We start from the raw sequence: 24577 nt of genomic DNA on the forward strand, positions 1-24577 counted from the left end.
GCAGACACCTTCAGTGTTAGCATGTTAGCTTGCTTCTAGGTTAGAGAGATTAACTTGATTAGATTAGTGTTTGCCCCCCCCCCCCCCCCCCCAGTATTAGAGGTTAGCATCAAACCAAGCAAAATGCATAATTAGGGCAACTGGTATGAGAGCTTCTCTGCATGGATTAAGAATCCATGGACACCGTATAGAAAGAATACTCAAGGAGTTCTAAAGCACAGATTTGCTCTTCTCTTACTTCTCTCAGTGCTAGAATCCGACCAACTCTAGGAGGAATGCTGTAGTCGAACTGGGAGCTTCCGTCCAAGTTCTTGAAATATTGGGTGAATGCCTACTTTCATTCACGGATGTCTTTACATGAGTACACACCAAATCCTGCCAGTGTCATTCTCCTTCTTCAGACCAGTTATTTTATTGTTCAAATACTTGACATATGCACTGTACTCAACTAAACTGACAAGAGGTCCTAATTGGGAAACATGCAGCTCTGCTCATACAGTACATTGCCTAGTTTGCATCTATCAGCTATAGAAACGTGCAAAAATGTTTGATGTAACTTTAAAAAACCCTTTGTCTCAGTATCATCCATCATTGACTACTTAGAACAGAGGAAGTCAGCTAAAACTTCATGTGAAATTGTTAAAAGTGTGTATTTCCACAGAGAACAAAGTATACCTTCAATGAGGAACAGATTGTGACTCAAGTGCTGCCTCAGTCTTTCAGAAATGATTTGTCTTTGTGTAAATTTGGGATCGGACTTTGATTCAGAGGCTGCCTTTTGGTACATTCAAATCTCCAGAGAAGAACGCTACTTACACAAAAGGTTTATTTTGAAAATCTGTCATCGCTGGGGACATTTTTGTCATTAGACAACTAAATTGATTGGCAGGCCATTTTATTCCCATCTGCCGGTGGGAGGAGTAGAAGGGACCATCACTCAAGTTTGTGCTCTCATTTAAAAAAAAGCAAAAAACACAACATCTCTAGTGCTATCTGTACAACATTCAACAACACATTTCTCATTTTTTTGTCATTTTTTTTAAACCATAATGCCAAAACAATAATAATTATCATTATAAGATGAGCATTTTCCATCTCAAGGGGATTGAACAAACACCACATGAATCGAAATAAAAATCTAATAATAAAAGGCCTCAATACCAGAAAGTACACGTCACCTTGGAGTGGTGCTAGAGATCGACAGTTTACGGACAAGAGAGGGACGTGGAGGAAGAGCAAGCGCGAGATTAAGATGAGGAGGGAGTTGTAGAAGAAAGGAAGAAGAGGAAAGAGAGAGGAAGGTGAATTTATGATTTAACAAGTTGCTTTAGTGTCACATTGGACATATTTTGGCACCTCATGAGATTGAATATAATATTCATTAGTCTTAGACCTGGGCTTTGGTTTACCAAGTGTTAGTATTAAGACCAAAGTCTTCTAACCTCTAATGATTTTTTCTTCACTCGTCTAAGGGTTAGGTAGTCCATTCTTTCAAGCTTCTAGCCATGCCAGAATGCTTTAAGGCCCACTGACCTTGTTTAAGGTCGAACAGGTTTGAACAGTGGGAGAGAAATCTGGTATGAAAACAGCTTCCCCGAGGAATAGAAAAAGATTAGCTCAATGGGAGATGGAAGGAGAGAGGATGTGGAAGAACAGAGAGAGAGAGAGAGAGAGAGTGTAGATATAGGCTAAGTGCTTTTGGTGAGTTTTACAAAATACACCAGGAAGTGCTTGAAACAGAAGGCACGGTGGCATTGACAGTAGTTGTTAAGGAGACACCACTAAGGGACTTTGACTACAAAACTTATAAGGTGCTCTAAGAAAGAACTCAAACACATTAATGCGCATTAATATGTGGTTGTAATCAATTACTACCCCATCTGAAACCAGCCTGGTATGGATAGAGGTTCCCACAGAAGCCTTGAACAGCCGGGCTTGCTATTACTTGGAAAATGCAGTTCTCTCAAGATCACCTCAAATATTCAAGATGAAGACGCTTGTTTACTTGTAGCTGCGTGTTGATTTATCTCAAGAAAAGTAAAGGATGTTTTCTCAGGAAGAGTCAAAAGTTGAGAAAAGTGAGATAAGGAGTTGATCTGGAGAAAACAAAGATGTCTTTCAAGATGATGAGTCAGCAAAGTTATTGCAAGAGAAGAGCCTTGAGATAAATCATCATTAAGAGAAAACGAGCTGAGGTCATTTGGCACGCAGGTGTATTCTGCAGCCCACCAACACCATGGTCGCTGGTTTGAATCCCCACATTAACCTTCAGCTTGGTGAATGGTGAAAAGTAGCATTAGGTGACCCCACAAATTATGGAGCAAGCACATTCTAGTCGATGGACAACCCCAGATTGGCAGAAGGGGTGGAGCAAGGACCAGGACAGCTTGATAAAAAGGTAACTGGCAAAAGCAATAACAAGCACGGTAATTCTTGGCTACCGTTAACCAGAGTTTAGGAATATTATCATCTTACATTCAGATTCTTTTCCAACTATTCCCTCTGATCACACAGATTCATAGTGAGATTGGTTTTGTGTGTTTTGTTTACGCAAACCACCTGTGAACTTTCTTTAACAACCAGTTCAATGGTTGGATCCTTAATGCGGGTAGCACCGATGAGGTCAACCCATTGAAACCACAACTCTACACATTTCAAACAACAACAGAAAGTGACAACTTCCATTGAAAAAACGTTTGGTCTATAGATAAGGTCAAAATAAAAACAACTACTTTGGAAACTCAAACTTTGCACAGTGCTCTGTATAGACATTCCAACTAGTCTTAGCTCACAAACATTATAATCAATATTACCTATATTGATAACCTTTTTCTGTAAGCATCTTCAAAGGAAAATAAACAAATGTCCGCTTTTTTCTTCCTTTCTTGTCTTAACAAAAGCTACACATATTCTACTGGGATGTCTATGCATTTGTTAGTGTTTTAATAATTACTCCTACCATTGTCTTTTCTTATATAAAAAAGAAGAAGAGAGGGAACCTACTCATCAAAAGACACTATACCCCAAGTTTGTCTCCCAGATTTTGACCTGTTTGGCAGAAATACCGCTTTCGTTTTCATTAGTTACCATGTTCACTTCAACAGCAAAACAGGAAATTGTTCCTTTGTAATTCCACATTTGTCTCTCAAAAATGTTGATTGTTTTGGGGGCTCGAGCAACGTCCCTACAGCTCTCAAACAGTCTTCTGCTCTGGGTTTTGTTCTTTTCCATTTTTCGATGATAACCTTGAGTTGCCTTGGCAACCAACCTCTACGGCATCTTTGTAAGCACTGAAATGTGAACTGTGACCCCTATTTAATCACTTTATACATATATCACCAACTTTTGTTATTTTCTTTTCAAGCCGGCCCACAAACGGCTGCTGTCAAGGACTTCAAACTATGCTGTAACATTTCTTTTACAACTTAACTATTCACAACACCCTAGAACCACAAATATACTTAAAATTGTTTTAAACTGTATATTCAGATAAAATTAATGACCTATCAGAGCCTCAGAGGCGCAGGAATAGCAGAGGCTCCCCTTGACGACATACATGAACAGGCACTAACTGAAAACAAAGAAAATTTTACAAATTTTTCTTTCATTTTTCCCATTGGACAATCCTCTAGAAACTGACACACAAGGCATTAATATATAGTTTAGGGAAAGCACACAGCCTGCAACAGTTACCTCATGAAGGAATACCAAATGTCTTGGCTTTCTGGAATAAACTTTCCCCCACTTCGGTGTAGATAGAGGAGGAACTTCAAATTTGAGGTTTCAAACTGCTTACTGGTCAGTCATGAGAACATTTCTTCACAGCTGGCGTCAACAGTGTAGTAGTCTTGGATACACAGTCCAGTACTAGTGTTGAATAAATGCAAGATTGTTTCTTTCATTTATCAAATTGGAGGCCATCTTAAAAATCCATCTTGAAGTGAAAGTTGAAAAAAGGAATAGAAAACATGGTCAAAAAGTCCTGAAAAGATGTATTCGTACATTTTTTGGGTGGAGGATCACCATATCAGAATATAATGTTGTAGGGAATGCAATGCTTTTCCTCTCCATACTTACTTTTTTACAAGCCTCTAATACATTGGGGGTCGTGCCTCCTCTGTTCAGAAGTTGAACTATAAAGGGGCAAATATTAATTTAACCCTTAACCCCTTTTATCACTGTAAAGCTTCCCATCCTTTCTTCACTTCATGAACCCAGCCTTCAAGCTTAAAGGGCATAACCCAATTCTAATCTGTTTCCTCCTCTCCTGCCATGTGGTTGAAGGCTGGTGAAAGAGTGAGGGGCATCTTCAGATCCTTGTCCAGTCTTGGTGAATCCTCAAGACTGCTACTCTCTAAGTTCTCATCCAACTCCTCCTCCTCCTGCTCTTCGTCATCCTCTTCTATCTTGCCCTGGAGGGCCAGACTGTCGCTTAATGTGTGGGATATCGAAGCCAAGTTGGAGTCTAAGTGGTCGATGTCATCGGCAAGATGTTCTGTTGCATCCTGAGAGAGTCCGTTGAGGGTCTGGGTCTGGTTTGAGGACCATTCCCTCACGGGTGCTTGGGATCCAATCTCACTGACATGCCTCCATATTCCAAGGGAATCAAGTTCAGAATGGTCATTGTGGTGTTTGGGAGCCTTTGTGGTTCCATCTTCGTCTAGAGTAGCTGAAGAGCCACGTTTACGTCTGGACTTACTGGTGTGGTTGACCTGGAGATGCATGGCCATCAGCTCAGCAGAGGATGTACGAAAAGGACAGTCCAAACACTGGCTCAATTTGACCCCTGCTGAGCTATCCTCACCACCACCAAGAGGATCTCCTCCTTCCCGCATGATGCCATCCTCTTCCATCCCTCCAAGGCCAGGGGAAGGACGACGGGAAAGATCAAGTGGTTCAAACCCACCCTCTTGAGTTGAAGATGCTGGCCCTTCCTTTTCACTTGACAGCTGAACCATTCGGCTAGTGGTAAGGGGCTTACGTCGGGATACTTTGAGGGCCTTTGGTGGGGGAGACTCCCTGATCCATCCTCCCTCCATACCACCTTGGTAAAGTGCTCCCATCACCCCAGACAGATATCTGTACTGGGTTTCTAAGTCAACATCCCTTAAAGCCGCCAAGGCCTTGTGATGGTCTTGTTGGTCTGGAAGCCCCAGGAGCCAGGACTGCTGGCTAGGCCTCGATGTGGTGGTGTTAGTTGCTCCTCGGCTGCTTGGGCAGTGATTGAGTTGAGATCTGCGCTGCTTACTCAGCCCAGTGTTTCCAGAGGTCAAAGTACTGATAGTGGAGTTAAGTCCAGCAGAGGAAGAATTGGAGGAGCTGGACAAGTTGTTGCGTTGCTCCCTGTGGTGCCGCTGAAGGTGATACTTAAGTGAGCCTGACTGGGTACCCGCATAATCACAGTGGGGGCATTTGTAGGGTCTCTCACCTAGAAGAATGAAGATTAATAAGGTAGGTAAGGAGAAATGGTGTGTTTTCACTCAGGTGGTGCCTAACAATTAAACACCAACTGAGGAGAAAAGAGAATGAGTACTCAGCTAGCTGACTTTACTAAAATGTCCATACACAGTAGCAGTGGTTTTGCATGTATACCTTTTTTAAACAGTGAATGTTGTTTCTTTATATAGGCTTTTGGTTAATAAAAAGATTTAAAGATGTTTGTTTCTGAATCCAATGATTTTATTTGCAAATCCAAAACTTTTGGGAATTCTGGGTTCAAAAATGGCCACTTGGATTTGTCCTACACCGTTCAAAAGTCCTTCAAACAAGATCAACTCAGCAAGCAAAAAAATTGTAGAAACTTTTTGAGTCTCAGGTTAAATAAAAAAGGTTTATATTTACATGAGAACATTTTACTCACATTTATTTTACCTGTTGTAAGAAATCTGATTGAAGTGCCAGTAATTTTGATTGTACATCATTTTTCAAATTGATATTCCACTCTGCTTGGTTTTTTAAAATTAAAGATACAAAGTATACTTCCATATTCCATTTACAAAAATCACAAATATGAATTATTTTCATATAAATAATAAACTGAGATGATGTTTGTCTGGAGAATAGAATATTGAAATAAAAAAAAATTGGAAAATAGAAATCTCTGAAATGTGTTATGGCTGTTAACTATGTCAAGCAGTGATATTTGATGATTCACGAGCAAACATAACTGTACTTGGATCACTGTTCCCTGGGAATTGTAGTTACATGCTTAGAGAGGAGATGGCAGTATTGCACCACAGATTAAAAATGACACTGCTGAGGAAGATAAGAGGGAGGGGGTCATCGTGTGAGGCATGTGAAGGGCAGAAAATGTATTACCAATGAAAAGTGGAAATGATATCATTCGCAAGAACAAAAAAAAGATTACACAAAAGGAACACTGCACACGCAGAAGTATGAACAATTTGAATATTTTACCAAATCAAAAAGTAATAATGGAAAAAAATCTCTAAGGGTAATGATGGTCTGAAGAGGATAGTAATATCAGGAGGGTATAATTTGATGCCTTCACTTAAATAATTGACCATGTAGTAATCATTTGATGAGACAGAGAACCAATGGTGCATCAGAAAAAGAGCTGTATGGTGTCATGAATAATAGAGCTGCGATGTGATAGGTCAAGTCGGCTATAGACGAGTCCTGATTGCAATATTACATAGAATTAATAGAATGCATTTTTGTCAGTGCCTTGCTTGATATGCTCGAATTACTTGCTGTTGTGGGTTGCCTCAAAAATGAAAAAGGGGTATTACTTTTGATCAAATACATCTAACAATGGCAAATAATTACAAAATGACAATGACGCATGCAGATAAAGTCTTATGAATATGGATAATTAATTGAATAGTGTGAGTGAGTGCTGTGAGAGTTTTCATAAAGTCCTACTTGTCACCAGAAATTCAGTATGTCTTAATTTTTTAAGAGCCTGCACACTCAAAAAATAGCAGTATCAGTATGTACCTAAAAGGGTACAAATTCTTGTTGTTCAATGATACCCTTTTGAAAGAAAATTGTGTGGCCTGAAGTTCACTTTGTACCCTTTTTGCTCATAGAAATGTGCCTTTCTGGCCTCTGTGAGATCAATATTGTATCTTTGCAATAAAAATGGAGCTTTAAGTGACATTCAAAAATGTACCTGTATGTACATAACTGTACTTGTCCTGTTCCTCCGTTTTTGAGTGTGTGTAGAGCCATTACATAATACACTCCAGCAGGTATTATTACAGAATGAGGTCAGAGAATATAAACGCATACTTAAGTGTTCACCCAAGACACAGCATATGTAATCCAAATAACATATGGTACAATGCTGATACATCAAGTATCTTCATTCTGTTTTATGTAGCCTAAACACATCCCCCCCGCAGCAGTTCGGTCCAAAGGGTAGTTCTAATTAGACATGTCAACCCACCCTTTTACCAAGCTCTCTAAATCTTTACTCAGGGATCTGGTGCTCAGAAGTGCTTGCTAACAATTTCTGAACATGTCATTCTTGTCATGTACAGCCAGACCATAAGAATTGAGAAAAGCCTGTTATGCTGGGAAATTTGTTGAAAGCTATAAATAGCTAACATTGCAGGGTAGCTCAGTTGTAGCCATCTGCTAGCTGAACGACTTGTGAACTATCTGTGCAACGACTTCAGCCATTCATTGACTTTGCCGTGACTTCAGCAAGCTTTAGACATTTTCCTTTGGGCTTCTATGAATGCAGCTTGTCTTGAGTGGTGTACGACTGCTGCTGTGATTCTCTGACCTCTATCAAAATCACAGACTTCATTAAATTTGTTATCGTGAATGGGTAGGATAATTATATTCTCTTCAGTCAAATTGTTAGGTTATGGAAATTTGTTTTGCTTATTGCAGATATTTTTGATGTGGAGTTTATCACTTTGTGTTTTACTCTAAAGTTAATTGATGAGCTAGATCAAAGGGGAGGGCTTCCTACAAAGTGACTATTCCAAGCCTGCTGTTAAGTGTCTGTTTGTTTTAATTGGAACAAAGGGGTCGGCTGTTTGAATAATTCTGTCTCGGTGCACTGTGAATGCCAGCCCTGCCCTTCAGCAAGGCACCTAACTAAGAGTCTCTCCAGTGGAGCTACTTAGTTGCCTGCAGAATGGGGCTATGACGAGCACTGGCCAGCTCTCTGGGGTGAACCAGTATAATAGAAAAAGGTAGTGCTGCAAAATTGACAGTTTTGATTCCTTTCTAGGGACTTATGAAAGTTAAAAAACTAAAGGTGGTTTATTAAACTCACAGCAGTTTCTCACCTGTGTGAACTCTCAGGTGCACTTTGAGATGGTGTGATGAACGGAAGGCTTTACCACAGTAGGGGCAGTCTTTTATTCCTCTACCACGCACTCGCTCCCTGGTGGGAACTGACGGCATCGAGGAGAGTGCTGTCAAACCATTTTCTCCTGAAAGAGGAAAAAATGTTAAGACAAAAGCCGGTGAGAATTTTACAACAATATGAGGACAATATAGACTATTAAAACTCTTATAAGCAGCAATCAGTCAAATAGACTACAAGAAAGGTCAGATATGACCTACCTTTGAAGCTTGACATGACAGAATGAAACCCTGTAGCCGTTCCTGCTTGCTGTGATCCACCAGTGTGTATTTTAGATTCCTGTCTCTGGTCTCCAGTTTGTTGGGATCCTCCTCCATGTAGTTGTGATTCATGTACCCCATCACCTCCACCTCTTCCTTGCCCCACTCCTCTTGAACTTCCACTCCCCTCCTCCTCACTGCCACCACCTTTCTGATGCTTCTGAGAGTGAACACGAGCATGGACTACCACCTGCTGCAGGCTGCGGAATAGCTTCCCACAGTCTGGGCATTCCCATGACCCTCCTGCTCCTCCAGATGCCTCTCTTGTTCCCATGTAGGCTCTGACCTGGTCGGCCTCCATTACTGCAGAGCTGCGGCTATGGCCTCGTTGGCCTTGCTGCTGGCCTCGTTGGTGGGGCCTCTGCTGCTGCTGCTGAGCTACTGCCAAGCTGCGGGCCACTAGCTGCCACCAACTGGCCTGGTCCCCTCCCTCAGATACTGATACTGTGGTTTCACTGGTGCCCCCTCCTCTAGCTGCTGCTCCTCCTCCTCCTGAGCCACTAATGCCACCGCCATTTCCCATCTCAGCCACTTGGGCCACAGCTTGGAGCCTCTCCATGCAGCTGGCCCCACTACCATCACTAGGCAGCCCCAGGTAGCCCAGGATGGCTGACTTACTTGATCCCATGCCTGCTCTGCCTCCAGTGTCCCTCTCAGACCTTCCTTGTCCACCTCGCACACCTCCTCGCTGGGCCAAAAGGAGGCTGGAGTAGAGGGCATTAAGGGACTGATTGCTTGCAGAGCCTTTGGCCTGCTGCTCAGCACCTCCTGGTCCCCCGAGGGTTCCCAGCCCAGCTTTCAGCCCAAGTTTGTTGAGATGCACTTTCATGTGGTTTTTGAGGAACCACGGCTCTTTGAAGCCACGACCACATACCTGGCACTTATGGTCCAAGGAATCCTTGTGCTTTCGCATGTGCCCCTTGAGAAACCAAGACTGGGTGAACCGCTGTCCACATGTATCACAGCGAAATGCTGGCAGTGAGGAAGATGCAGCCACTGTTGCAGCTGATGTCATCTGTGGATTACTTGGGGTTGGGGCTGGGGTATGGGTTGGGGTGGGCACAGGAGTGTCTGGGGTAGCTATGATGGGCCTGGAATTGAAGGCCGGTGGCAAAGCATGCACCTCAGGTGACGGGTGGCACTCCTTCAAGTGAGATGCCAGGCTGTCTTCTTGACTGGCAGAAAAAGGACAAAGAGTGCATTTATACGGGTTGTGGAGAATGCGGACATGCCGCGCCAACTCTGAAGCTGTTCGGAATTTGCCTTTGCAGGCATGACATCGAAATGTAGGTATTGTTGGTGTAGACGAAGCCTCCCCTATTGGATTAGAGAGATAGGGAGAGGTCACAGAAAGAGGGTCCTCTGTTAGTGGAGGTGTCAATGCTGTGCTGTCATCCAGCACAAAGTGTGGGTTCTGCTCTGTCTGCAAGTCATTTTCTAAACCTTTCACCTCACCATCAACATCCTCCCCTTCTGTGAGGTGACTGATGAGAGTCCCTGGCAGTAAACGCTGGTTAGAGTGTCTTCGGTGGTTCTGAATTATGTCCTTGTGGTTCTGTTGGACCTTGAGGTGCTGTTTTAGGGGCGCTGAGGGGAGTCCAGTCCGATAGAGCGCTGACGCACGGCGGTACCGGTCCAAACTGTGAGCTCTTGCATGAAGAGATAAAATGCTTTGGAATCTGAATCTCTTCCCACAAACATGACAGGGAAACCTGAGCGAAGGCCCTGATGAGGCTCCTCCTACTCCAGGTAATGCCCTGGTAACAGTATCCTTCTGGAAGAGCTGGAGGTCTAGCTCGTCATTGCAGTTTCCGCTCTGCCCTGAAGAAAGGGCCAGCTCCAGAGCTCCAAACCCGAGGAGTGGTGCTGATGGTGTAGCTGGAGGGGAGGAGTCCAAACAGGGGCTGCATCCAGCTTCAGATCCTCCTCCCCCTCCTGGGAATAAAGCTACTGCTGGGGTCGGGGAAGGAGGACCTCCATCAAGCTCTTCCTCATTATCTTCATCATCAACGCCATGGTGATTGTTGTCATTGTCTTCGTGGAGGGTGAAGGGAGAGAGGGGGAAATAAGGCGTGGTGTCTGGACTCTGAGGGGAAGGTTCTGGGCTATGGATGGGCAGGGCAACTGGGCTGTTAGGTAGGGAGAGCTGGGCATGAAGCGAGGAAGCCTGTGGGCTGTGATCCAGAGATGGCAATGTTGGGGGGGACTGGGGCTGCTCACAAGAAAGAGACAACACACACTCTGGTGGGGAATCCATCCTCTATTTGTAAAAAAAAAAAAGACAGAAGGAGGAACACAATAGTGAGTGGTGACTTTAAAGAACTTTAAAAACCTAGAGGAAAGGTTACATTTGCATGTTGTGCATAATTACCCTTAACTGTAACTCGACCTTCACCAAATTTGGAAAATAGCCAAAAAGACAACACTTAACAGTTTTGTATGTAATGCAGGTAGGTGTGTGTGTGTGTGTGTGTGTGTGTGTGTGTGTGTGTGTGTGTGTGTGTGTGTGTGTGTGTGTGTGTGTGTGTGTGTGTGTGTGTGTGTGTGTGAGTGAACAGAATTACCAGCAGTATGTATGCTGTTATGCCATTCTTCAGTGTTTTGGCTGAGGGGGGGGACACTGTGGCAGCCTCCTCCTTTAATCTTCTGGGGGCAAAAAAACATCAAAATTATTACATTGAGCTCTGACATAAAAGTTTTTTTAAAGTAACAGTAAACGGAAGCCATTGCCCAACTAAGACTTAAATTAGCAATATCAATGTCAGCGTAGGTGTAAATGCTTTTGAAGTATTGAGCAGGGAACAGCAGGTAGTAGCAAACTGTGCTGAGACTCTTTGGATGTATACCCTCATAATGGCAGAGAATCAAATGCACACTCATTATGGTACTATTATGAATGTGTTAATTAATGTAAATGTTTGGTACAAAGCAAATCATACTTGATCTTCATTTACGCTTCAGACTGTGTGGGTGTGCGCCTGCGCTTGAATGTGCAACAGGTGCGCACCTGTTCTGCATGCCAGCATACTGTAGGCACACATGGGCTTAGGAGCCTGAGTGTGAATGTGCATCAGTGTGTTTCTGTTTAGGAGTTAAGGGCACCACCACAGGACACGGACTGTCCCAAACAGGATGGGCGAGCGATGTTTTGACTTCCCCACACACCCTTCCTGTACACTCAAACAGTAGCAGCGGCTTAAATCTGGACACATGTGCAGCGGTGCTTGGATACATTCATGAAGTATGTATTGCATGCATGGGTGTGGTGCTTTTGGCCGTGCTTACTCATGATTAAGAGTTTATGTAAGGTTGGTCACACTTTACAATAGGGGTGCCTTAACAATGAGCAAAAAGAGTGCTGAAGGAGCATTACTTAAGTATAATGAATCATTTATGAATGCTCTGGGGCATATATACTGTAACACTTAACCCAAACCCTACCCATATCCCCAAACCTTCCATCCATCAATCCCTCTTTGCTGTAACTGTAAAATTAGTAAGAAACCATTGGTAGTCATTACTTTGCCCTTTCCTGAACACATTTCCCCTCTTTTGTAAATCCTAACCCCTTTCCTAAAACTGGCCCGGTTTTCTTTCCCTAACCACCTCTATTCTACTCCCTACCTTCATTTTTTTCCCCGAATGCTAACAAGTAATATCAATTATTTCCTTTCTTAACCCCTCACACTTCTCGAGCATCAATCAGTCCAGACAGGACAGCAATTAATTCTAACTTCTTATCAGTGATTCTTACTAACTCTGACATCGTGCCTTTGCATACCCATAAAAGCGATTTTACTTTCTTATAAACTATCCTTTCCTGCAGCCGGTCCTAATTCTTAAAAAAAAGTAGAGTATATGTATCCTTCGAGATGAGATAATAAAATGACAATTGTGACAAAACTGCAGACCACAAACTCACCTAGCAAATCATTAGAGGAGGTGTGACCCACCGAACCCCACCCCAATCTCCCCCAGGTTCTCCATCTGTCTTTGCTGTAAACTGTGAATTTAACACCAACGACATTCGTCAATTATTACAAGACACATCAGTTAACTGCTAACAAAGCATTACCATGCATTCACTAAGCATTAACTCACTTTTATGAACGTACCCTGACTGTAAAGTTGTGTTTGCATGCTCTAAAACCAAGAAATCTGTGCTGAATATCCAGCTCATTTGGGACAAGCATGTTCACACACCCGGAAATTTGGAGTGCAATGCATCAGAAAAACTGGATTTGTGCACATCAACATAAAGTTGAGGAGCTGAGGAGAGGCGCCCACGACAAAGCAAAAGGTCATAAATCAGTGTGGCGAAACAATGGAATGCCTGCATGCGCAGGTGTGCCGTCCGCGTTTGTGTTTACATGGCAGTATGGTCACATATGATCTGTTAGCTGTGTGTGTGTGTGTGTGTGTGTGTGTGTGTGTGTGTGTGTGTGTGTGTGTGTGTGTGTGTGTGTGTGTGTGTGAGAGAGAGAGCGAGAGAGAGAGAGAGAGAGAGTGAGTCTGGATGACAAAGAGATTGTCGTGTAGCCAGTTGACATTTTAGCTCAGCTATGACTCACAGGGATATCACACCACATCAATCACATAAACACAGACACTCACACACACACACACACACACACACACACACACACACACAGTCCTTTCTTAATCCACTATTATTGTTCTTTCTGTCTTCCTTTCCCTTCTTGCTCTCTGATTCATTCCCCTCCCATCCCCCTCTCATTCTCTCGCTCCCTCCCTCCGTCTATTATTCACTAATTTTCTTTCATTCTCCCCCCCTCTCCCTCTCTCTCTCTCTCTCATTCTCTCCTGCAGTGTTGCCAGTTGGCAGCATGCCAGGGAATGCTGATATCAGCTGGTAGATTGGGTCCTGCCAACATGGCGAAGAGCAAAAATGAGAAAGGAGGCAGACAGAGAAAAAGAGCCAGCGAGAGAAACATACAGCGCTGTGTTACAAGCCGGGCAGCTTGGAGAAAAAAAATGAATGAAAATGGTTTAATGTGATTGCCAACATGGTTTTGAGGGGAAACGGGGGAAGGAAAATAAAAAGAGACAGACATGCTGGAACAGAGAGTATGAGAGAGTGTCAGGCTGGGGCATAACATGAAGAGAAACATACATCTGGCAGAGAAAGACAGGGAGGGGGGTGCAGAAGGGGAAAAGAAAGACTGGCAATCTTAATGTATCTGCAGCAGTCTGATGGCATTATCATATGAATATCACCATCACAATACATTGTTCCACCATGACAGTGGCGTTCGCTAACCACTGGCCCTGTCATGCCAATAAAGAAAAATTTGGATAGATGGAGAGAGGGAGATAAGGTGCAGCAAAGGATGCAGGGAAGGGGGCTGGGGGCAGCAGTGGGCCAAAAATCAAATCTGTTGGAGCAGAAGCTCATAAAATCCAGGTAAAAAGAAAGAAGCAGAGTGTGTGTAGATGCATTTGTCTGCATTCATAAAAAAGGCAGTTAATTGCTAGCAGATATATCTGAAAGTCGTAAACTCACACAGCCTCATCTGACGATGTAGACCATTGGTTTGCATGCGTTTGTATTCATTTGAAGATTATCCAGTCGTAGATTTAATATCTACTTTTCAACTTAAGTTGATAAATAAGCAAACAGCTGGGTTTATGTATTTTTGTGGTTCGACAGCAAGTGGTCATCTCCAGGGTTCCTTGGGTGACGAGTCAGTCAGTCAGTTCTGTGGTGAACAAAGGTTGTTGAGACTTACAGGCTTAGCTCGTCGAGATCATCTTCACTAGTGAACCCCACTTTGATGACGCTTGAAGCCGAAATGCAATGGTTAGCAGTACAAAGCTAACGTTAGCCATTTCAAGCCATAGAGCAAAATGGTGAAACCTTTTACTAAAACCACTTCAACTTTGAGACGAGGGATCGTTTATTGCTATTAATGAGGGACGTCCAGATGTCTGCTAGTGCTGAACCTTTGACCGCTGCCCGTGGAGGCTATTCACTGTTTCACTGTTTCATTGCTAATCTGCAAATTTCTGCACATTGCCTGCACTATGAAATTGCACAAAAATGGACTGTGCAATTATTAAGGTGACGAATGTTAATTGATATCAAACAAAATTCACCAAAATCGCTCCTGTCACCTAAATCATGCAGTCAGCTGCCCATTGTACACAACCTGATCGAAGTGGTGGGAATGTTACGTCTCACTGTCTTTCTATTAAAAACACACACACACACACACAAACAAGGTCATCACAGCAATGAATCGTCATCTGGGGAGAAGTGCTTAAAAAATAACAAACCAGGGTGATGGTGGGGGTGTTGTAAAAGGGGCCAAGAGAAATGTTGACACAAAATATACAAAAAAAAACCCCTGAAAACTGCACAGCACTTTCATGGTAAAGGCTGACATATACTTGTGCGTTGGGCTCATGCAGCCCCTACGGTGTGGCGTTCAGATTGTGCACTGCATTGATGTAACCAGAGCCCTAGTTGGCAGTGCAGCTCAATGCCACTGTGTTGAGATTCTTTGTGTACTTCAAACGACACAGAAGCACATTTTAGATGTAGGAATGTGACGTGATGACTCAGTATTGGCAGCTGTCAATCAGGAAGGGTCACACCACATTCACACCTTGAGTCCATAAGTTTCCAATTGTATACGGCAATAGAAGTTAAAACGTTTGATCAGGTTTTCGCTACCTACACATTTTGAATACCAACACTGCAGAGATAGCAATGGCCGGTGTTCTCACTGATAGCCTGCTAGCTTGTTTTGGCTAGCACACTGTCCACACATATTCAAAATCTGTGGTAAAAGTTCAACTTTTTCGACCCAGTTAGGGCAAATACTGGACCAAAAATAAACAGTAGAGGTTCATCACAAACACATCAGCGATTCTGGAGAGTTCCACATGAATTATTGGTCTTCAAGTTTAACAAATGCCTTCGAGAGTCCAGACATACCTATGTGGAAACAGGGTGTAAATATTGAATAACCTTCGCTGAAAATCTCTTTTTGTGGCCAAGGTCAACATTCTTCGATTAGCCCCTCCCCTCCAAAAAAGACAGCATTCTATTAATACTGAAGTGTGTGTGTGTGTGTGTGTGTGTGTGTGTGTGTGTGTGTGTGTCAGTGTGTGTGTGTGTGTGCGTGTGTGTGAGTGAAGGAAGAGGAGTTGCTGAGTCATACATCACATTGCTGGTAAATAGTTAGAGAGGGAGTCGGAGCACAATATGTTCAGACAAGTTTTTTGAGCAGGGGGGTGTTTGATGTCATTGTATAAATATCCACAGAGTGGTACAGTTTTATTATGAAGGTGCAAGTTTGTACATGCCAGCAAGCTACACATCATAATTGTAAATGTGAGGGTGTGAACACTTTTAATAGCATGTGTGTGTGGGCAGGAAGTACTATATCTGCTTTAGCTTTACGTTAATTATACCAGTCTCCAAGTAATGGCCTCCAACGTTGTGGTTTGTTACCCTTTATAGCTCAGTGCGTTTTTGTATGTCTTTGTACCCTTAAAAATTGGCACGTTTAAGGCCCAGGCATTGGGGCATAGCTAGCATGCCTTGTGGCTCTTTGTGTACATTTCTGTGAATCCTGTACAAATGTATCTTTCTCCACGATATCGTGAACTCTCATGTGATGAAGTGCGTGCGAGGTGATGTTTCCTTTAGGGAGAACTGGGCGTATGAGGGTCTGACCATGAAAAATGAAATAGAGGGGAGTGCGCTCTCTGTGCGGTTACAGTATAATTTGGCTCTTTTTGGCTTTATCACATGGTCACGTGGCAAACTTCCCCCACAGACGGTGTTCATTTCCTTGACTTCACCTTTCCCTGAACCCCCGCTTCTCTCCCCGCTTCGGTCCAACTTTGTCTGGCCAGAGCTCTCCCCTCCCCTCAGATTCAGCTTCAGCTGTGATACAGACGAAAACCTCCCACTGTGTCTGAAGAGACTGCTGTATTCTTGTAAGGAAAATGAAAAAACAACAACAACAACAACAACAACAAAAACTGCTCATGAAGCTTGATAAATGAGGCTCAGTTATCAAAGTCCCTGCGCAAGTTTAAGAAACTAAAAGCACATGTGGCTGACCTGAAGGGCTACCCTCACATACACACGTTTACAGAGTCACTGGAATACGTCCGCCTTTTCTCTCCCCAGTTGTACATCATCAATTCACGCTGGTTCTGAATTACCACTAGGAGATTCACCAGGAGGCTCCCCCCAAATAAATACCCCAAGGAGCCGCTAGTGTACTATTCAGGACGCTTCTCTAGACTCGGCCAGTTGTGTCTTTACGCACACCCTACCAAGCCAGAGGCAACACAGGGAACCAAACCAGTGGCCCCTGTGTTGGTAGGCGATGCAGTAGACCACTGCACTACCTGGTCACCCATTGTGTGGAGGATTTTATCCAGATAAGAGGGAAACTACAGCAAACTTTAGTTCCCCCCAAGGCCTTCTGACAAGCTGAGGTAGCCTGTTTTTGCATAGCGGCATTTAAACAGGATTGCGAGAGAAATATTCATTTTCCTTCGTCTTTGTAAACAGCATGGCTGGAATATTTTCTTTTTGTTATAGGGGCAAAACTGGTCATGTCCGTGTCCACGTAAATACAACCATTTTGTGCCAGACAGAGGAAAAGGATCTATTCGACCTTAAACTCTCAATCTGTCCTCAGCTCGCTCATCATTTGTTGATCTTAGGAGGCCACCCGCAAAACAGAGTGAAAAACGACACTTGTGTTTTTCATCCCCCTCCTGCCTCCTCCTGTCTCTCACCGTCCAATCTTACTCTTCCTTAATCTCCACTCCTCTAAATCTCCTCTACTCTCCATCACCTCTCAAGCTTCTGCTCTTTCTGAATGAATTCCTCCTCCAGGAGGGAACACGAGCCCACAACCTCCCTGCTGTAGTGGAGCGCTGAGCCTCGCGACGTTGCCAGATCTGAGCGGGTGAATATGAACGTTAAGAGACATAAGAGCGTCTCGGCACTCGCTCCGAGTCATACAGGGAACGCTGTGTCTAAGCCAATGAGTGGAGGCATTGAGAAGCCTGACTGACTCGTCTGACTCAGGATTACAAGACATGAGAACGTCATGAGAATATAGCTGAGTACATTTCAGGGATCACCTGAAAGGGATGAAAAAGCAAAGCACCCTCTTCAGGTGATCCAAATACCTTCAGGGGATTTTTTTTTTCTGATCAAGTTTCTACTGAAAAATGTCAATAAATGATTAGGCGCACATCCTCTTAAGTCCTCTCCAGCAAGACAACTGAACTCCCACAATTGCTGACCCTTCTCTGTGGCCTCCTTGTGGAATATGCGTATCACATATATCAGACATGTGAGAACCTAGAAGGGCCTTACCAAAGAATAAAATAGTAACACAAGTTGATTCTTTATTCACCCGAGGGAAATTTGCAGAGCATGTGTTCTCTTTCTTAGAGGCGCTTTCCTTCTACATTACACTTCTATGCATATATCAGATACTTAGGTTGACTCCTCTTGAAGTAATTTGGGGTGATAGCAGTACTCAAGGGCACCTTGAAAGTGTATTTTTGTTTTACTGACAGGGGATTTGAACATAAAGATGTTTCGCCGCAGTCAAAGGTATCCATTCTAATATTGGGACTGCTTGTTGGGTTAAAATTAACAAATCATTCTGAACAAATCTTTTTCGGGTCAGATACGTACTGGGTCGGTCAGCCCGCCGTGCGTGGAGCCGTGATTGATGCGTGCATGGCAAGTGGTGTGACCAGTGTGTAAAAGCTGAATTTGAACGTGACAGGCGGGCCCCTTGAGTAACACTTCAGTAAGGACAGCAAATATGTCCACGTCCTGTAAAGGCACAGCTGTCACTCAAACACCTGAACCAATATGAAGGGTTCAAAACGAAAAAGTAAAAGTCCTCCAAAAAAAATTAAGCGTGTGCGGCTAGCCTAACACCAGGCTAACAACCAACCTAGCTTAGCCAGCTCGACTCCATTTCTGGACCATGCTGGTTTGGTGCTGGCACTGGTATGTTGATCCACCAGTCAGACGCTACCACAGTGGATGCTGGTATTGCTGTCGAGGGCTAGATTAAGAGGAAAATCAAGCCAGGAAAAGAGAAGAACGACAAACCTTTCTCACCTCTGCTCACCTGCTGATTGTTGTGTCAAGTGGACATTTAAGGACAGTTTTGGAAAGTTACCTAACTTCCTGTAGCGAATCAGACAATTGTAGATACTGGGCCCAATCCATGAATTGTTCTTACCAACTGTGGGAATTTTTCAACCTTCAATTTACAGTAACAAGCAAACTCACTGCTCCTGACATCTATTGTGCACCTCTCTCAAACCAAATTGAGAGATTAAAAAGAAGTCCCACGTGTGGGACACGTCATCAATGCGGTCCAGAGATCCTAGTTGTCGCGTGCTAAAACCAGACTAACCTTTGGATCTGCTCTTTTAGATCACACAGGGTGGCCCTTCCGGCTTATCTTGCTTTGCTGCATCAAATTATTTAATATTTAAATATTTTTGGTCTGAAACACAAGCCCTCTTTTGTAAAAAACTGGTATGAAACTTGCCTGAAAACTCAACACAAAGTGTTGCACTATTTAAGTAAGACCCTAATGCTCTAAATACACACTAATCCTGAGCAACCCACAGAACTCTCAACAGTCTCAAAATGTCACAATGCAGTAGATTCTCCCGAACTGAGGGCAAGCAGGTGCCTCTCCCGCAGCGCACTAATGACCCAATTATATCAATCAGAAGCCTTGATTGGTGCTACACTCCTCCTCTCGCTTTTACACTCTGTCTTTCTGTCTCTTCCCTAAGAGCCACCTGGATGGGGTGCATGTGCCCCCTCAAGTACAGTACAGTGTGTACAAAGATGGGGAGGAGGCGGTATTGAGGATGGTGTGGAGGGAGGAGGAGGCGGAGGAGGAGGAGGAGGAGGTTTCTCCTTGAATGAAGCAACAAGAGTATTTTTGAAGCGCTGGTATTTCCTAATTATTTGTATGGAAGGTTCCTGATGAGGGTTTGGGGCTTAAACATCAAAAAGCTGACAACCTGTAGGGCGTTTTGCTAGCAGAGATCTTTTCAAATTAAAACATTACCTGATGCTCAGCATGTATCAAAGACGGCATGTGGGCAGTTTCATAGCGTCACTGATGAGAGGATTTTATCTGATGGTAATAATCAGAGTCGGCTGAAGAACAAATCTGTTAGCATTAGCATGCTTTAGCGCGACCACGAGGGGGTGCCAGCTGTCATCGAGACCTTGACCTATGATACAATTTGGCAGTTGACTACAAAGTTCAAAGTTCAAAACATGATGGTGTCACTGAGGGCATCGGTAGAACGTCATCCAAACCAGAAGATCCAGTCGACGTAAAGAATTAAACTCCTTCTGACGCGCTGACGAGTAACTTGACTTTTAGGCAACAAATTAAACCAATGAGCAACTGCAACCCTAAACATGACAACTTTCTCTCTTGTTTCATTTGATTGAGTAAAAAAGATTCAACTGTTTTTTTTTTCGTGTATATATGAAATGATTACGAAAGGTTTGGCCTACGGGAGGGGTTCAGGAAGAAGCTCGCTTTGTTGAAGGTTCCACTCGCTGGCCTCCAACTCAACAGGATTGTTGGCGTAAAGCCTTGGTCAACACCAGTTTCAGGTATTTGAACAGTTTTTCCTTCTCCCAGCATAAATACAATAAAGAAATAGCACAGCTGGGAATTGTGAAGCTTTTTAGAGGACATAAAAGCGCTGGTGGCTTCGTCACGGTGAAGTTGAATTCAAGTGTCCTCGTTATAGCTTCTCCATAGGCTAATGTTAGCTTCACACTGCTAACTGCTAATGCATCAGAAACCCTAACATGGGTGTTCATTCGTGTAATCCCTACTAACCTATGGAGATCGACCACGTAGTTGCATGGCGAGAACAGTAACATAGACCTACCGCGAAAAGGTAGCGTTTGACGGGACGCGGTGAGTGAGGCTCCCCCTGACTGCAAGGGTTAGCGACTGAAACAGCATCGCTGTGCTAACAATCCGTCGCGTTTCAAACTTGAATCTCTTACACTTTTATTCACCACAGAGCTGATTTTCTGCTATAATCGCAAGAGACGCTGTGGAGCTGCTATCTTCCTGGTGGACGACAAAACCACCTCACCTTCGTTTAGGTGCCCCACAGATGCCCCCCCCCCCCCCCCCCCGGCACCGACCCTGCACTTGATACAAAGAAGAATACACTTTTAATGACCTTCGACTGTATGTTTACACTCAGCTTGTATCAGTTAGATATTTCACTGACGTTAAGAAGCCTGTCAGATTCCTCTGTCAGACAAATAAATAAGAGCATCTCTGCTAGTAGGACAAACCAGCAACCTACTTCCACGCGCTCTCAAAAGTGTGACATTTAGGCTGGATGTAAAAATAGGGCATTTCAGGATCCCTACACATGTTCCAGAGGATATAAAAAAGGCGACGGGAGTGTCTTTGGTCAACCCAGATGACACGTCTGCGCCTTATCTCAAGAGGAATTTCCTCCTCGCCCCTGTGATGTGCGTCAATAACGTGCAACCATTTTCAGTCTCTCGCTCTTTCCCCTCTTCTTCTCTCTCTCTCTCTCTCTCTCTCTCTCTCGCGGCCATCTCAATTAGAGGCACATTAATGAAATAAATAACCATCAACAAACAATGCACTAATAAACACCACACACGCGCGCGCGCGCAGAAACGAGATTAACCCTGACCGCAGATGGTGTCCGCGGACAACCCGCCCCCCCCCCTTCTAAAAATAAAAAAATAAAAATCAAACATGTAGTTTAGAGAAGTCGAGGGTGGCGCGCGCGCGCGTGTGTGTGTGTGTGTGTGTGTGTGTGCGTGCGCGCGCGAGTGTCATGTCAGCCCATCTATCTCTCTCTCTCTCTCTCACTCACTCACTCACTCTCTCTCTCCCCTGCTCCATTTTGTTCTTAAATTTTCTATACAAAAGATTAAGGGAGGGGAAAAAGACGAGTGAGAGAGAAAGAGAGAGGGAGAGAGGAGGAGGACGGCAGGGAGAGAAAAAAGTGCCATCATGGATTTCATCTCGAATCCAAATCTTGTCCACTAAAAGTCACGCCACGTCCAGAAACATGTACATTGAAGCACGCAGCAATAAAAGCCTCCAACTTGAACGTGTGGTCGGATGCGAGCGGCGGCGGCGGCTGGTCATGTTAGGACAGGGTGGTAGTAAACACGGAGTGAACGACTCCACCAGCCTGATCACCCGCCTGCGGACGCGGCTTCCGTTGGAGGGGTTGTTGGTTTGGAGGTTTTTGTTTTTGTTTTTTGTTTTTTGTTGCGCGGATGCAGGAACAAAAACGCTGCCTCATGTGTGGCCAACAAAAGACGGAGCTCGTCGCAAACATGTAGGAAATTGCACTTTTACGCTCGGAGAACCGTCGAAACCCGCCGTTGCGCGCCGGCGAGGTCTCGCAAAGGAAGACATGGGATTTGCTCGCCTGGACGGAGATGAACTTGCTTAAAGTTCCGCTCTTTTTAAAAGAAAATACAGCTCCCAGCACTCCCGGAGAGTTCCCCTGCACTTGCGAGCGTTTTAAACTTTCTTGGTATATCCATGTACGTGGATATGGATTTTGTCACGTCACGATAACACGAGCAACGGCGGTTACATGCATGTCGGGCCACGCGCACATTCACCGGCTTCTTACATACATGACACACACGTAAAGTGATCCAGAGCGCGCGGTTACATACATCCGTACATGCCAATCACTCACACACACACACACACACACACACACACGCATACACACACTCTCTCTCTGTCTCTGTCTCTCTCTCTGTCACACACACATGCAATAAAAAAAACTGAGAAATAAAAAGCACAACAACTATGTTAGTAATAACGGCTCGTGGAGAGAGAAAAAAACGGTAGTAAAAAAGGATTTTGGAAATGAGAAATTCTTCACGCCACCGCTTCTAAAAGTGTGTGTGTAAACACACTAGTGTGTAAAAATGTGAGTAGATAAATGAAGATATAGGATATATGTTGAAAGTAAAGACTCAGTGTACTTACGGGAGAGGCGGCGAGGAGATTAATGACACGACACGTCATGATTACGTTTCACTTGAATTAAATACATTACGAGTTGGGAAAAAAATGGAAATCAGGGTTGTATACAAGCATACGCCGTTTCCCCCTCCCTCCTCCCTCCGTTTGGTCACCCTCTCTCTCTCTCTCTCTCTCTCACTCTCACTCCTCCATCTCCCCTTTTCTTTTCACTCTCTCTCTCTCCTTTCTTCTTGCGTTTCTCCCCCCATTTGTTGTACAGGAGTGAGTGAATAGTTGTGAGGAGAAAGTGGGAGGGAGGGGATGTAGGTTGGAAATGTTAATTGTGATCTCAGCACGGGCACCATTTTACAACGCTGTCATCTCCTCACATCCTAAATATGGCATCTGGGGTGGCGGGGGAGACATGACAGTTTTTTGGGAAGGAGAAGGAGGAGAAGGAGAAGGAGGAGAAGGAGAGGAATTCACTTGTGAGTGTTAAAAGTAATGACAGGGTTATGAGGCATCATCACCCCGGAAGCACATGGCCACACAGAGGATGGGAAGATTCAAAGTGCACATATTTGGTTGGACGTGGGGTTCCCAACATAAGGTCTGGGGACCACCAGGGGTTTCACATGGGGGCAACAGTAAAAGCACCAGAATAGAAACATTCACCATAAAAGTACTTGGCACTTTGCAGCTTGGTACTCCTCCTATTGCTTCCCTGATCCTGCACATGGTCAAAGTTGTCCAGTTCCACAAGTTTGGCTGAGCAGGTTTTAGCTGAAATGTTTGGAGAAAGTCCTCTGTACCGTCCCCTTTGTCCTGCGCTGCTTTTATCTTCTAAATTTTAAAACCATAGTGCCTTATTTCCTCTTGAATCTGTTTCATTTTGATCATTTGGGAACGTGCCCGAGCCTTAGCCCCGATTACTTTTGTCGTTTTTCGGGACGTTCCATACGTAGAACATGTGCACAGAGCTCTTCAGAGATAGGAAATACCTGTCGTGTAGCTCACTCGTTGCCTGTTAGCTTGTTGTTGCCAGCACACTTTCATCAGTCTGTCAAAAATGTACAGCGCAAGTTTAAAAGGTTTAATGTATTCGTGAAAATGACTGAATTCAATGGCAGAAGGTGCTTCCAGAGACGTTGTTTTTGTGGGTTTTCCGTCAATCGTATTGTTGTTGTCTCGGAATGCTGTTATGGAATTTGGCACAAATGTCCGCTGGGACTCAAAGATGGGCTGAAAAGACCCCTGTGGGTAAGAGGTCAAGGTCACCGTTACTTCATCTGATGGCGATATCCTTCATGTTGTCGCTGATGTGATGTCTCAGGAGCGCCTCAGAGGATTGTTTCTCATATTTAGCACAGAGGTCCCCTGGGACTCAAGATTTTGGTGGTCAAAGGCCACTGTCCTGGCATCTAGGCGTCACCTTTCATGTCGCTGGTAACGTGATATGAGGAGGAGGAACTGAGGCAGGTGTTGGTGGTCAAAGGTCAATGTGACCTCATTTGAAGACGATATCTCAGGATTGCCGAGAGGCAATCGAGGTCACCATGATGCGTACACATTGTGACGGCATTCAGCCTAAATGAGGTATTTCTACTATTTTATGACTTCTAAAGAAATTATGCGGTGGTCCGTTGAGAATAAGTAACTTTCAGGAATCCAGTGTAAGCTTTCAATCTGGGGCGCAGGTTCTGTCCTTCCTGGAAGGCCAGTGACGTCTCCCAACTTCCCAGGTTTTAAACACAGGTTGGGCCGATGGCTCTGAATCGGCCTCCTGAACGTACAGTGAAGGTCAAACCCGCACATGAACGAAGGCGTTTCTAGACCCTTTTCGCTTTAGTTGGGTTCGACCACGTGTAGTGAAACATATATAAGAGCAGCGCGAAACTTGACCTCGT

General features: G+C 44.1%; 1 protein-coding gene and 1 long non-coding RNA gene across 6 annotated transcripts in view; one reads left to right on the forward strand and one right to left on the reverse strand.

The window, feature by feature from the left end:
* Positions 1-24577, forward strand: part of LOC147238896 (uncharacterized) — a 40518-nt gene that overhangs the window by 5347 nt on the left and 10594 nt on the right. The gene's annotated exons all lie outside the window — the stretch shown is intronic.
* znf219 (zinc finger protein 219) lies at positions 96-22929 on the reverse strand. 4 transcript variants are annotated; one of them, XM_086197115.1, is made up of 6 exons: positions 22695-22929; positions 12530-12610; positions 11172-11253; positions 8548-10867; positions 8268-8414; positions 96-5428 (listed from the first exon to the last, which is right to left on the reverse strand). In XM_086197115.1, the coding sequence occupies exons 4-6, from the start codon at positions 10862-10864 to the stop codon at positions 4248-4250; spliced, it is 3645 nt and encodes a 1214-aa protein (XP_086053241.1). In that variant the 5' UTR covers positions 10865-10867; positions 11172-11253; positions 12530-12610; positions 22695-22929; the 3' UTR covers positions 96-4247. The 4 variants fall into 4 exon arrangements, with proteins under 4 accessions (XP_086053241.1, XP_086053240.1, XP_086053242.1 ...); XM_086197114.1 differs by lacking the exon at positions 12530-12610 and having other exon boundaries at positions 11172-11250; XM_086197116.1 differs by lacking the exon at positions 12530-12610 and having other exon boundaries at positions 8322-8414.

Source organism: Aulostomus chinensis, chromosome 24 (genome assembly GCF_037954235.1).
Source record: "Aulostomus chinensis isolate RoL2024-O1b breed Wild chromosome 24, RoL_Achi_v1.0, whole genome shotgun sequence".
Taxonomy (NCBI): domain Eukaryota; kingdom Metazoa; phylum Chordata; class Actinopteri; order Syngnathiformes; family Aulostomidae; genus Aulostomus; species Aulostomus chinensis.